Below are 15,903 nucleotides of genomic sequence, written 5' to 3' on the forward strand. Positions count from 1 at the left end.
TATACTTTAAGTTTACTGATCCAAATACAAATTTGGGAAATCAATATGGCTGCCACTGTGTAGACTACAGTCTGATGGTATTCTACAGTTGAGAGGAGGGGAGGCGAGGGGAGGGGAGGAGAGGGGAGGGAGTGGGATATGTACAATACATATACAATAACATAAGCTAGACACGTGAAGTTATTTTATCAATCACCATACTGGTTAAATTTGCTTATATAACCATACTAGTGGTAATAGCTACTATAACTGTGAATTTAATCTGTACACACCGTGAGGCACAGCTGGTAGCTAAATTTATGTCTATTTTAGTATTTGTCATTAATAATTTTTTTTTTTTTTTTCCCCCTACTTTCTTTTAATTCTGTATATGGATATTTTCTTGTCTGAAATAATCCTAAATAATAATAAATAATAATAATAATAATAATATTAAAGGGGCACAAGCCGAGCATACACATGTTTGGGCATACATAGTGTTTGTTCTATATAGCGTAAAAACTTAAACTGTTCATATTTAATTAAACTTGGATTACATGTAAAACTACAGTTGACTTTGAGTTGGCATCAAGAGGGATTATCCAAGCCTTTGAGGCTTCCTTCCCTGTCTTGCCATGGAATCCTCCATGGCAATCATAGTAAATCATAGTAAATCAAGTTTGAATCTCCCTAATTGTTGTATGTACTGGTACATGTACTTACTCTGGGAGGTGGCTTTGAATTCTGCCAATAACTCCAAAGGAAGGGTCCATTTTTGCAAGTATGCATGCGGTTACCGCGGTTACTACAGCTAGCCAACTGGCTGGACTTGCTGGGTACGTGGTTGTGACAATGTGATTCTTCAAACAAAGAGAGGGAGAAGAAATTAAAGACCGAAAGTTTTATTATCGCAAACTAAATTGTGGCTGATTGTCAAAGTTTTTCCTAGGGAGGTACTAGGTACACATACAATGTACATGTCAACATGTTCTGTACATGAATTTCAACGTTTGAATTCCTCTAATCATCTTTTTTTGATGCCAGTGGTATCGCATCATCTCTGACCCCATCTACATACAGCTCAGTGTGAAATCATGAACCAAAAGTTGTCCTTGATGCAAATGAGTGAACGTACAGCCAATGAGAACACTGCATACTGTAGTACAAATACACTCAGAAAATAGTGAACGTACAGCCAATGAGAACACCACATACATTAGCACATATACACTCATGAAATAATGAACGTACAGCCAATGAAAACACCACATACATTAGCACATATACACTCATGAAAATAGTGAACGTACAGCCAATGAGAACACCACATACATTAGCACAAATACACTCATGAAATAGTGAACGTACAGCCAATGAGAACAACACCACATACATTAGCACATATACACTCATGAAATAATGAACGTACAGCCAATGAGAACACCACATACATTAGCACAAATACACTCGGAAAATAGTGAACGTACAGCCAATGAGAACACCACATACATTAGCACATATACACTCATGAAATAATGAACGTACAGCCAATGAGAACACCACATACATTAGCACAAATACACTCGGAAAATAGTGAACGTACAGCCAGTGAGAACACCACATACATGTACATTAGCACAAATACACTCATGAAAATAGTGAACGTACAGCCAATGAGAACACCACATACATTAGCACATATACACTCATGAAAATAGTGAACGTACAGCCAATGAGAACACCACATACATTAGCACAAATACATTCATGAAAATAGTGAACGTACAGCCAATGAGAACACCACATACATTAGCACAAATACACTCATGAAAACAGTGAACATACAGCCAATGAGAACACCACATACATTAGCACAAATACACTCATGAAAATAGTGAGCGTACAGCCAATGAGAACACCACATACATTAGCACATATACACTCATGAAATAATGAACATACAGCCAATGAGAACACCACATACATTAGCACAAATACACTCAGAAAATAGTGAACGTACAGCCAATGAGAACACCACATACATTAGCACATATACATTCAGAAAATAGTGAACATACAGCCAATGAGAACACCACATACATTAGCACATATACACTCATGAAAATAGTGAACGTACAGCCAATGAAAACACCACATACATTAGCACATATACATTCAGAAAATAGTGAACGTACAGCCAATGAGAACACCACATACATTAGCACATATACACTCATGAAAATAGTGAACGTACAGCCAATGAGAACACCACATACATTAGCACAAATACACTCATGAAAATAGTGAACGTACAGCCAATGAGAACACCACATACATTAGCACAAATACACTCATGAAAATAGTGAACATACAGCCAATGAAAACACCACATACATTAGCACAAATACACTCATGAAAATAGTGAACGTACAGCCAATGAGAACACCACATTCATTAGCACATATACACTCATGAAAATAGTGAATGTACAGCCAATGAGAACATCACATACATTAGCACAAATACATCTACCATGAATAAATGGGAACACCACATTGGCATTCAACATCATGTTCTGTCATAGTATTTATACTGTACATATTTTAAATTATCATTGTACATTATGATTGTACATGCATGTTCTAAATTCATAGCAAAAATTAATTTACTTACTCTAAATCGAGCCCATCGTCTCTTCCAAGATCGCTTACTACTGTCAAACACAGCTTTAAGTGCTTCATGGTTGACGTTGACATCAATGCCCTCATGTGTTACAGTAAACTGGAAGGCAACGGCAGCGTGGGCTTCTGCCATGGTGACACAGTGACTGTTACGCTGTGAGTGTGACTGTTACTACCCGTGAAATTGACAAAGTTGCTTCTTATTGGTACACACTCTACTCCTATCTGCTTAAACAGTTCTGATTTGACAAAGACTGTAAATTAAAACACAGGTAGAGATAAATTAATGAAGGTATTGTTAAATATTACATGAATGTACAATTAAAATTTCTACATGCAACCAGCAAAACCCATTCATACAATGTCCATGTACATGATGTATGCATGTTCTTACCATCCGGAAATTCATAAAAATTGTGTCTCCCTGTACATTGTAAAATACAAATGTACATATACCATCTCTACTTTTCACATTTGGTTCACAAATTAGGAATTGAAACAGGTCATTTTAAGGGCAAGAGGTTACATGAGGTGTTACAAGCTCACCTATGCGTGTTATGTATTAAATACAGATTCAAGTGAGGACAAATCTCACTTTACATTTCATTGTTAACTCGAGCATAAATTGTGAACGCACTTATATAATATCAAACTCGATTCATGTCCACATTTTGAGTCAGACAAATGGAACTTTATACTGACCAATAAGCCTGCAGCAAGTATTAAATTTATTCAACTAGCATACACCAGAAGTAACACAAATGTATACAAAACATTGCTGGAACAACTCTTTACAAGTAGTGAGTGTATATGACTTGACATACTGGCTTGACAGTAGTATGTATGTTCTGGTGAGTGTATTTGACTTGACATACTGGCTTGACAGTAGTATGTATGTTGTGGTGAGTGTATTTGACTTGACATACTGGCTTGACAATATTATGTATGTTCTGGTGAGTGTATTTGACTTGACATACTGGCTTGACAGTAGTATGTATGTTGTCTGGTGAGTGTATTTGACTTGACATACTGGCTTGACAGTAGTATGTATGTTGTCTGGTGAGTGTATTTGACTTGACATACTGGCTTGACAGTAGTATGTATGTTGTCTGGTGAGTGTATTTGACTTGACATACTGGCTTGACAGTAGTATGTATGTTGTCTGGTGAGTGTATTTGACTTGACATACTGGCTTGACAGTAGTATGTATGTTCTGGTGAGTGTATTTGACTTGACATACTGGCTTGACAGTAGTATGTATGTTGTGGTGAGTGTATTTGACTTGACATACTGGCTTGACAGTAGTATGTATGTTCTGGTGAGTGTATTTGACTTGACAGACTGGCTTGACAGTAGTCTGTATGTTGTGGTGAGTGTATTTGACTTGACAGACTGGCTTGACAGTAGTCTGTATGTTGTGGTGAGTGTATTTGACTTGACATACTGGCTTGACAGTAGTATGTATGTTGTGGTGAGTGTATTTGACTTGACATACTGGCTTGACAGTAGTATGTATGTTGTGGTGAGTGTATTTGACTTGACATACTGGCTTGACAGTAGTATGTATGTTGTGGTGAGTGTATTTGACTTGACATACTGGCTTGACAGTAGTATGTATGTTGTGGTGAGTGTATTTGACTTGACATACTGGTTTGACAGTAGTATGTATGTTCTGGTGAGTGTATTTGACTTGACAGACTGGCTTGACAGTATGTTCTGGTGAGCAACATTTACATCAAGCCAGATCAGCTACATCTCTGGGTTATAAGTATTGGTGACAATCACTGAATGTTGTAAAACCTATGACCTTTGCTTGGTTGATTTCATCTCCATTGTCTCATACAGTTGAGATATGACATAGTCAAAATCAACCTAGACTTTAAGATATGTTGTGTTGTTCAGCCCTATCAGACTTCTAAACCACTGTAAGATATGTTGTGTTGTTCAGCCCTATCAGACTTCTAAACCACTGTAAGATACGTCATGTTGTTCAGCCCTATCAGACTTCTAAACCACTGTAAGATATGTCATGTTGTTCAGCCCTATCAGACTTCTAAACCACTGTAACTTGTTAGATATGTTGTGTTGTTCAGCCCTATCAGACTTCTAAACCACTGTAAGATATGTTGTGTTGTTCAGCTCTATCAGACTTCTAAACCACTGTAAGATATGTTGTGTTGTTCAGCCCTATCAGACTTCTAAACCACTGTAAAATACGTTGTGCTGTTCAGACCTATCAGACTTCTAAACCACTGTAAGATATGTCGTGTTGTTCAGTCCTATCAGACTTCTAAACCACTGTAAGATATGTTGTGTTGTTCAGCCCTATCAGACTTCTAAACCACTGTAAAATACGTTGTGCTGTTCAGACCTATCAGACTTCTAAACCACTGTAAGATATGTCGTGTTGTTCAGTCCTATCAGACTTCTAAACCACTGTAAGATATGTTGTGTTGTTCAGTCCTATCAGACTTCTAAACCACTGTAAGATATGTTGTGTTGTTCAGTCCTATCAGACTTCTAAACCACTGTAAGATATGTTGTGTTGTTCAGTCCTATCAGACTTCTAAACCACTGTAAGATATGTTGTGTTGTTCAGTCCTATCAGACTTCTAAACCACTGTAACATATGTTGTGTTGTTCAGACCTATCAGACTTCTAAACCAGTGTAAGATATGTCGTGTTGTTCAGCCCTATCAGACTGTAAGATATATCATGTTGTTCAGCCCTATCAGACTGTAAGATATGTTGTGTTGTTCAGCCCTATCAGACTGTAAGATATGTTGTGTTGTTCAGCTCTATAAGACTTCTAAACCACTGTAAGATATGTTGTGTTGTTCAGTCCTATCAGACTTCTAAACCACTGTAAGATATGTTGTGTTGTTCAGCCCTATCAGACTTCTAAACCACTGTAAGATATGTTGTGTTGATCAGCCTATAAGACTTCTAAACCACTGTAAGATATGTTGTGTTATTCAGCTCTATCAGACTTCTAAACCACTGTAAGATATGTTGTGTTGTTCAGCCCTATCAGACTTCTAAACCACTGTAAGATATGTTGTGTTGTTAAGTCCTATCAGACTTCTAAACCACTGTAAGATATCATCTCCATAAATCTGTCTAATTACCAGACATTATTTTTCTCTTTCTTTACATTGAATAGCTTTTGTAGTCCATTCATTAGTTTTATTATGTTATGTACTTCTTTTAGATAGTTTATTACTTTTGTTATTATTTTCATGTTTTGTACCATTAACAACTCCCCAGGGTTGTGTTACTGTACTCAAATAAACAAACAAACTAAGTTCAGTACATGAAAAGCAAGTTATTAAGCTCAGCTAGTATAGTACATGTGTATAAATGTTCAATGTAGCAGACAATAACTGTCTATAGAAACATCAGACATCTTCAAAATAAGACACACATTTTCAACATAAGACACACATCTTCAAAATCAGACAGACATCTTCAAAATCAGACAGACATCTTCAAAATCAGACAGACATCTTCAAATAATTATTCTTCCCATAAGCATAATAGATTGGAACAATCTTGAAGACAGCTACATGTTGTTAAAGTTAGATCTGTTGAAGCCTTCAAAGCATATACATCCAGTACTACTAAGTACCTTCTCTTTCCTTCAATAACATACCAGTTATCAGATCATTCAATGCATAAAGACACAGATACACAGAAACAATCTGACAGACAACTACCAGTAAAACATATACATGTATCATTATTGCCAAATTTGATAGGGCGTACACACACAATGAAAGAATGTCTATATCAAATGACCTTCTAAAGTTATAAAAAGAACACATTTACATCATATCGTTAAATGTCATATATTAAAGAGAAAACAATTCCAAAGTCCAACAGATAAAAGAAACTAAATAGGTTGACTGTCAACGACCTTTATATTATCTACTCCGATGTAGGACACAGAGAGCTCAGGGCTATGTTAGCCTGATGCTTAGCATACATATAAGTCTGGTGCAGCAGGCACAGCTGTAACCCTTCCAGTTGCTAGCACATTATGGTGGAGTGTTTTTACAAGCCTTGTGTTAGCACTGAGTTAGTCTGGTGTTAACATAAGGCTGGTGCAGGCATTACAATGTATCTTCCACTTTAGTACTCATACAAGCTGGTGAGATGTTAGTGCTACCTCCACTCATAGTATAGTCAAAGTCATTACTCTAGAAGTCCTAAGATGCAATTTAAAATTCATCCACAGCCACGAGGAAAAAATAACTTTTATTTATGCTTTAATATATTTTAGTGCAATGCAATTATGCACTATATTGAAAATTCTTTTGAGTTTGTAGTACATTGAACAAAATAACCAATAGGCCATTCCAGACTGCAAACAGGAAGTTAACAATACAGCGCCCTCACCCCAATTGGGGGTATCATTACCTCATAGTACCATTTCGTAAGAGCTAGCATTGTCCCTTGGTATTCTATAGAAGTGTAAATCAGGGATGTTTCTCATATTGTTCACACATCGAAGAAAGCAGCAGTGCTCTTATGATTAACTGAGTAACCTATTCCATGTATACCCCCAAGGTACACACAGACTGGAAGTAGAGCGCCACCATGGCAAATTTTTTAAAGGCCTATTACCCCAGCCTGTCAATGTGTGATGGATTACTAAAAACAACCACATATAAAGTTACTAGAGTAATGAAAAATTCTATTCATCCCCCCACCCTGCATAATTCTGACTTTTTGTCTATTTATGCCAGGTCACAACACCCCAGAAATAAGGGCAATAATGTGTAACTGTGGAAGAGTTCACAAAAAAAGTTTCCAAATTTAGCCTGTAAAATATTCCATACTAATTAATTCATAGACTTTAGGTCAGCCGATCAAAAAACACATACATGACCCATGTAGTACAATACAGTCGAGTTCTTACATATCCTTATACCTCCATGCATGTACTACTACTAGTATATATAGATGCAAGAACAGGACAAAACAAAGCAGAACATGCCGATCATCAAACATACACATTTTATGTACATTTTGTTTTGAAAGCAATTTCCTTACTGAATGATTAGTAACTTATTGTTTCATTGTTTTAATGTATCTGCCTTTGTTTTAATTTGTGACTGTCTCTTGATTTTTAAACTGTTATTATATTTTAATGTATATTGTGACCCTGTTTTAACATGTTCACTTAGTTTTATTCTCTATACTGTCACACAAAAGATTGGGACATTCATATTCAAGATTTATAAAGTATCATATTGTATTGTATTGTATTGTATTGTATTGTATTGTATTGTATTGTATTGTATTGCATTGCATTGTATTGTATTGTATTTGTACTGTATTGTATTACAATACAAACCACTGGTACCTACATTGTAACTTGCTGTTAGTATTTTGATGTTATGTGGTACATGTACATGTACAATTATGTATGTAAGTGGTCTTGTGATATGTTCTCTGGACTGAAAAGTTTGAGTCCGTAATAAAGTAAAGTAAATTATATCTTATGAAAACAGAATTTACATCATCTGTCAATATTTTGACACTCACCATGTACAAATGTACATGTACATCTGGTACATACATACATGCAGTATACTTTAAGGTACCTTGAGACGTGGACAATGTGTTTTGAGCCTAGATACTAAAGCAATTTGACTTGACATACTGGCTTGACAGTATAGCCCACAGACTTGGCTATCTGACTTGACATACTGGCTTGACAGTATAGCCCACAGACTTGGCTATCTGACTTGACATACTGGCTTGACAGTATAGCCCAGAGACTTGGCTATCTGACTTGACATACTGGCTTGACAGTATAGCCCAGAGACTTGGCTATCTGACTTGACATACTGGCTTGACAGTATAGCCCAGAGACTTGGCTATCTGACTTGACATACTGGCTTGACAGTATAGCCCACAGACTTGGCTATCTGACTTGACATACTGGCTTGACAGCATAGCCCAGAGACTTGGCTATCTGACTTGACATACTGGCTTGACAGCATAGCCCAGAGACTTGGCTATCTGACTTGACATACTGGCTTGACAGTATAGCCCAGAGACTTGGCTATCTGACTTGACATACTGGCTTGACAGCATAGCCCAGAGACTTGGCTATCTGACTTGACATACTAGCTTGACAGTATAGTCTGGTGACTTGGCTATCTGACTTGACATACTGGCTTGACAGTATAGCCGAGAGACTTGGCTATCTGACTTGACATACTGGCTTGACAGTATAGCCCAGAGACTTGGCTATCTGACTTGACATACTGACTTGACAATATAGCCCAGAGACTTGGCTATCTGACTTGACATACTGGCCTGACAGTATAGCCTAGAGACTTGGCTATCTGACTTGACATACTGGCTTGACAGTATAGCCCAGAGACTTGGCTATCTGACTTGACATACTGACTTGACAATATAGCCCAGAGACTTGGCTATCTGACTTGACATACTGGCCTGACAGTATAGCCCAGAGACTTGGCTATCTGACTTGACATACTGGCTTGACAGTATAGCCCAGAGACTTGGCTATCTGACATACTGGCTTGACAGTATAGCCCACAGACTTGGCTATCTGACTTGACATACATGTACTGGCTTGACAATGACAGTATAGCCATGAGACTGGCTATCTGTCTTGACAGTACAGCCTAGATACTTGGCAATCTGACTGGGGCGGCACGTTAAGAATGGTGCTGTAAAACAGGCCGTGGTTTGTGACGATGACTGGCATACTGGCTTAACTGACAGTATATTTTTCAAGTCAGATACCATCAATCCAAGCCACTGTACTGAGCAAGTATTTTGCAGTGTATCAATAAACTAGTTGATGGCTTCGTGAGTACTCAGGGACCTGAGATTAACCTTTGACCTAAGTCTACAGTGTACATGTAGTGTAGTGTGTCAAAGTGGACAGTGACAATCTTTCCCTTGTACAATATATACTACTTGAACTTTACTCGTCTGGCTATGTATTCAGCTATATTGAATAAAACAATTGTATGCCCTATATATAAATCATAGCAGGTACATCAATCAAATTTCTGAAATGATCTTTACCTTTAAAGGCCCATGTTTCAGTCCTGGGTCATGAATTTATTAATATTCTAATAAGGATTACATGGGAACATTCTTTTCGTTTGTTGTGGAAAACCTACAGCTCTGGCAAACAAACACTTTTCACAGCTACGATCTTAATAATACTCCTTTAGCCTAAAATGGGCCTTTAACTTTGTTTGTCATTATACAGTAGTCTCAGTTACCCAGACTCTCACTTAGATAGCGCTAAGGATTGTATCTTTGCAAGTCACCATATTGGACCCATAATGCACTGCTCCAGAAGCTACTTCCTGCATGGAATAGTTTTTACACCAAGCAATTAATCCTAATTCAAAGTAGGGCTTTCAAATAAATTGACTCTCAAGACACACTTTTAGGCCTAAGTTATTGCCATCATGTAGAAATTAAGTAACCATACAATAACAAATTTAAACACAGTTTATGTTTAACAATAAAATCATAAAATGACAGCATTTGAAGACACAAACTAAGTTATAGATTAACACTTCTGCTATCAGAGTAAGCCAAAAAAATCCATTGCATTGCAAAGAAGAATTAAAAGTTGGTTGAACATTTCACATCGGTTGAATTTTTTTTTTTTTCATTTTTGTTCCAAAAACTGGGATCTACAGTGTGGAAACAGAAAAGTATAATTGTATGGCCATAATATTTCCTATCATGAATGGGCTGAGTGTAAATGAATGGACTTTGTACCCAAACAAATCAACCACGTGCTCTTGGTTAGATAATAATATCAATAGTACTCTGCTTGGCTCTTGTGTGAACTTCCTCAGGAACAGATATAGACATAACACAATTTGATATCTATAAGAAGTAAAGCACTTTCTCTATGTGCTACACTCATTTATAGCATTCATATCAAGTGTAAAAGTATATTGTTTCAATTGGTTTATTTTAGCATGTGGGCCTTTCTAATGTGGTCAATTAGCAAATGAAACGATACACTTTTACACTTGATATGGATGCTATAAACAATTGTGGTACATACAGAAAACACTTTACTTTGGTGTTATGGGTTGTAATAGTAAATGAAACAGTATACTTTTACACTTGATATGGATGCTATAAATGATTGTGGTACATACAGAAAATGCTTTACTTTGGTGTTATGGGTTGTACTTGATATGGATGATATAAACAATTGTCATACAAACAGAAAATGCTTTACTTTGGTGTTATGGGTTGTACTTGATATAGATGATATAAACAATTGTCGTACAAACAGAAAATGCTTTACTTTGGTGTTATGGGTTGTACTTGATATAGATGATATAAACAATTGTGGTACAAACAGAAAATGCTTTACTTTGGTGTTATGAGTTGTATATCATGTATGATGTAGGATTTGAGATAACAGAATGTGATATCATTATGTACCTGTATCTGCACCAACTAATATCATTAATCCTTTTTTTTCCAACTTGTTTTTTTTTATGTATTTGTAAATAAATATGTGTATTCCAAAACAAAGTCTTAAAATGTCAAAATCCAAAAAATAAATGTCAAATCCATATCCATATGGCCACTTTAATGAATTATATATACAGCAACCATTTCCAAAGAGATTATGAATATCTGATTTCAGGTCAATTTTCATCATGAAGAGATTGTGATAACTTGTATGTTATAACCTTTGATCTACCAAGGAGCTAGTCTGTATGCCAGCATGGTTTCTAACTAAACCACTGAGTGGAGGTGTAAATGGTAATGATACTGTATAGGAACTAAATTACCAAGGAGTGAGTGTAGTCTGGATCATGTAAATGGTAACGATAGTGTACAGGAACTAGACTACAATGTACCAAGGAGCTGATGAACATATTTGGTCATCAAGAGATTAAATACATTATCATTGAAGGATTAATTATGTAGCTATTATTCATTTATTAAATAAACCTTTATACCACAGTTACTTGGATATTTCACATGATATAATAATCACTAATACCAGGGTCACTTGTATTCTTGAAGGTCAAACTAGTTTGTTGAGAAATGATTTAACATGATACAGATATCAAGTGACAATGTCATGTGACATTATGTATGATTCATAATCACACATGTTCTAGTACACCACATTCCACAATGATAGCAATCACTTCAGTACCACAGGGGCGTGTAATATTTTATAGATTGTTGTTTTCTTATTGCTTAGAATGCCGTTTTCTTAGGAAAATATCGTACAAATCTTGCTGCTACAAATGTATCAATCTAGACTATACTACTAAGAAATATCTTTTCCCTTTACATGTAGGAATATATATTAATCAAAAGGTTGTTATATTTAGTCTGTAGACCTGGAAAACAACAATCTATGAAATATTACATGCCCCTGTGTTCAGTACATGTTATGTGGCCTTCAGGTTTGCCATGTGAGTTGCTGATGTACACCGGTTGTCATTCACTGTATGGACATAGTATTCTTAAACTATATAAACATTATAGGAATACATAACATTTAATTAACCCTTCCCCCCCCCCCCCTGGACACACACACACACACACACACAGAAACAATACACAAATTAAATATATACAACATATGCGACTGTCAAGTGAATTATGAAAGATTATTTTTAACCTAGCCTAGTAACTTATTTTAGTTTTACTATATACAGTGGTGTTGGTTTACAGCGATATAGTCATACAATACAAGTCTTTCTCAGGTTAATGTTTACCAGTCATGTTAGCCATGTACAAACACAGATAAGGGTGTGACCTTAACATGATGTCACTCCAAGGTTGAGATAGCACAGACTACCCTTCACATACCTGTACTCAAATCTTTCATTTTCTTCACCTCATAAAGACAAAATATTACTGCAAGCTTTCTGCAATAACAGCTGTTGACTTCAGAGTATTGGAATCATATTTTCATATCATTATATAAGTTAATTAAAGTATCAAGTCTTTAGGTTATGCAAGTACGAATATCTTAAGAATGTAAATAAATAAATAAATAAATAAATGATAAGGTGACTTGCCCATGACATACTAATATGCTACCCCATTATGGAACAGACAGTGGCAAACAACTGTCTATGAACATACCATGAAAGTCAGAGATACTGCCATGATCATTATGCCAACAAGTCACATGAAAATTAGTCTAGTTCCTATACAGTATCGTTATGATTTATACCTTCACTCACATAGTCTAGTTCCAATACAGTATCGTTATGATTTATACCTTCACTCACATAGTCTAGTTCCTATACAGTATCGTTATGATTTATACCTTCACTCACATAGTCTAGTTCATATACAGTATCGTTATGATTTACACCTCCACTCACATAGTCTAGTTCCTATACAGTATCGTTTCCATTTACACCTCCACTCACATAGTCGAGTTCCTATACAGTATCGTTACCATTTACACCTCCACTCACATAGTCTAGTTCCTATAGTATACAGTATCGTTACCATTTATAAATTATACCTTCACTCACTGTATAAAAACTGTGGTTAGAAACCACAGTTGGCATCCAGACTACATGAAAATGTTATTTCTTAAATTTTGAAATTGCATGCATGCTTTGTTGAAACTGTTAATTCAGATAGACTTCATAAAAAAAACTTTCACTGCTTTATGTAAAGTAAGTATGAATAATGTCTATAAATAAACAGTAAGGTGGCTGGTACTTTCCCATGATGACATACCCCTATACCATGTCATCTGAAAATGTCACAGGTAAGGTCTACTGTCCCACTCACATACCCCCAGGGTTCATCATGTTATTGTGTGTCCGGGATGCAATGCATTTCAATGGGCCCCTATCATAACATGTCAACTGAAATGTCACAGTATGGTAACATGTCAACTGAAAATGTCACAGTAAGGTATTCACATTTTGCTGAAATTTTTACTTACATCTCGAGTACAATTAATTTAATAAATTTGGCCTAGATTTCCATCTTGACATTATGAATATATGAATATATTAAGGTACTCGCCCAATACACACCCCCATTACACCTCCGACAAGGAAGTCTCTTCCTTGTAAGTTGTATGTGATTACACCCAGTCATGTGAAATGTTAAAGCATGCATATTTATTACTTTGTTGACAACTGTCATCAACACCTCCCGGATGTCATGTGTGCATTCCTTAGATCCTGTCTGACGCTTTATTATATGTCTGGTATCAACTTGACCAATCATACACTTAGAAACGTAAATAAAGATGTATGGAATGCTAACATTGCAATGCTCTTGAACTTGCTCGACCCTGAAGGTGACGATCATGCTCTCGCACAAGGTCGGGCACCAGCGATGTCCGAGTAATGCACTGTACTGTAGTGTTAGTGAGTTTGTTAGACAACGTTCCCCTAAATTGCCGAATGACAACATCAACATCGCACAGGTACCGTACACTAATACGACGTATAATGACGTTGTTGTTGTTATGGTGCTTTCTTACTTTCATTTCTAAAGAGTGTTACTTCTAATACTTGTCGATGCATGTAAAGTGTATGACAATCAACGCAACGCAGTGGCTTACATTACGGAGTTACAATATTTGGGAATTTTGGAAGTCTCGAGAATGGTATGAGAACAAGTTACTCTGGGTAACAACACTGATTCGATTGCATTTCTTTACGAATGATTAGGAAAATAACACATCATTTGTCTAGCTCGTATTTCAGACACTTCGCAGTTCGTCGTATTTGTTGGCATTGGTTCAAGACCGGTGTACGTCGATCTGTAGTGAGGCATTTACCGTACATGTATACACACAATATAAATGCATAGGCCGCCGGCCGCCCTGGGGTACGACACTTCAGATTACATTAACTTACCGCGATAATTCCATACAATATACTACTTTCATTGCAAAATAACAACATCTTCTGTAAAATAATGAATATCAATTCAAGAAAATTAGCCAAAAGACTATATTGGGAATAAACAAATGGAGATTTTTACCTCTAACTATTAGGTTTCGCAGCAACAACCATTCACCGCTTACCGGCCAGATCTCCAAACATGAACTAGGCGACCTTTGCACATGCGCATTATGAACATGGCCTAAACGGATGTGACGTTCTCCATTGATTTTTACTCTGACCGTCAGAAGATAAAGATCTCTAGGATAACACAAATATTTAAGTAAAGTTAAAACAATACATAAATGATATTGAAAATACAAAAACCGGCAAAACTGCAATTGAATAAAAGACTATTGGAAATAAATAAACTCACTTACTTCCAATTTGGATATGGGATTCTTTAACTTTTGTAAGTACATGAAGTACATCTTAGTCAACCTAAATTTTAAAAAATCTTTGCCAACATTTTTACAACTTTTACATGTAACATAAATATATTGTCACATAGTACTCATACCAATCAAATCATAGAAATGAAAAGTTGAAGAATTCATTTTCAAGTTACAAGTAGGTATTCCTGGTATACTACGGTTGACCTTGGGATAATTTTATGTCAGTATAATTACTATAAGGGTTGACCTTCGTGAATAGGGGCTTAAGCGCTTACGCTTAAGATAATAGTTATGCTTACGTAAAACAAACAAACAAACAAACAAACTCAACCTTGACAAATATGACAGCTGATTATAACGATAATGTGTCGATTACAATTCAAATATATATTTATGTTTTCGATATCAAATAACTTGCTCCCAAGGAGGTTTTATTTCTACGTTTCGGTCCTGTTCAAAGGACGGTCAGGAATCTAAAAACGAATAAAAAACCAGTGGATAATAAATAAAGTGTAAAACATATGTACAACAAATTGATGTGTCTATCAATGATATTGCAACGGGAAATTACTACGATACGTTGCAACATGGAGTCTGCAATGGTTATGTTAACGGTCTTGGAGTAAGACTTTGGGTCTGCGGCTTTGGGGTTGCCGCTTAGCTCACATGTAATAAATACCTCGACTCACGTACACTGAAGTGCCAAGTTCTCTGTGATCGTTGTGTTATTACAGTGGCCAATCAACAGTATGCATAGGTTTACTTCCAGACATGTTACTTCCATAGATAAACTAGAGAACGTTTATCATCAAAACACATATAAATTACAGAAAAATACGCAAAATGTTCAATTTCCACAACTTTACACACGATTGTTGAACACTAATAAGTTACCCTTTCTTTTCGAATTCTCTATCGAATGTA

The 15,903-nt window shown here is 36.1% G+C and overlaps 1 protein-coding gene across 1 annotated transcript in view; it reads right to left on the reverse strand.

Moving 5' to 3' along the window:
* LOC144452602 (carnitine O-palmitoyltransferase 1, liver isoform-like) overlaps positions 1 to 14,754 on the reverse strand; it is a 42,539-nt gene extending 27,785 nt beyond the window's left edge. Inside the window, exons 1-3 of the mRNA XM_078143722.1 lie at positions 14,685 to 14,754; positions 2,653 to 2,914; positions 703 to 839 (exon numbers count right to left, since the gene is read on the reverse strand). Coding sequence (XP_077999848.1) covers positions 703 to 839; positions 2,653 to 2,793 — 278 coding nt within the window. The 5' untranslated portion in view covers positions 2,794 to 2,914; positions 14,685 to 14,754. The remainder of the gene's footprint in view (positions 1 to 702; positions 840 to 2,652; positions 2,915 to 14,684) is intronic.
* Positions 14,755 to 15,903: the final 1,149 nt, after the last annotated feature.

Source organism: Glandiceps talaboti, chromosome 23 (genome assembly GCF_964340395.1).
Source record: "Glandiceps talaboti chromosome 23, keGlaTala1.1, whole genome shotgun sequence".
Classification (NCBI taxonomy): domain Eukaryota; kingdom Metazoa; phylum Hemichordata; class Enteropneusta; family Spengelidae; genus Glandiceps; species Glandiceps talaboti.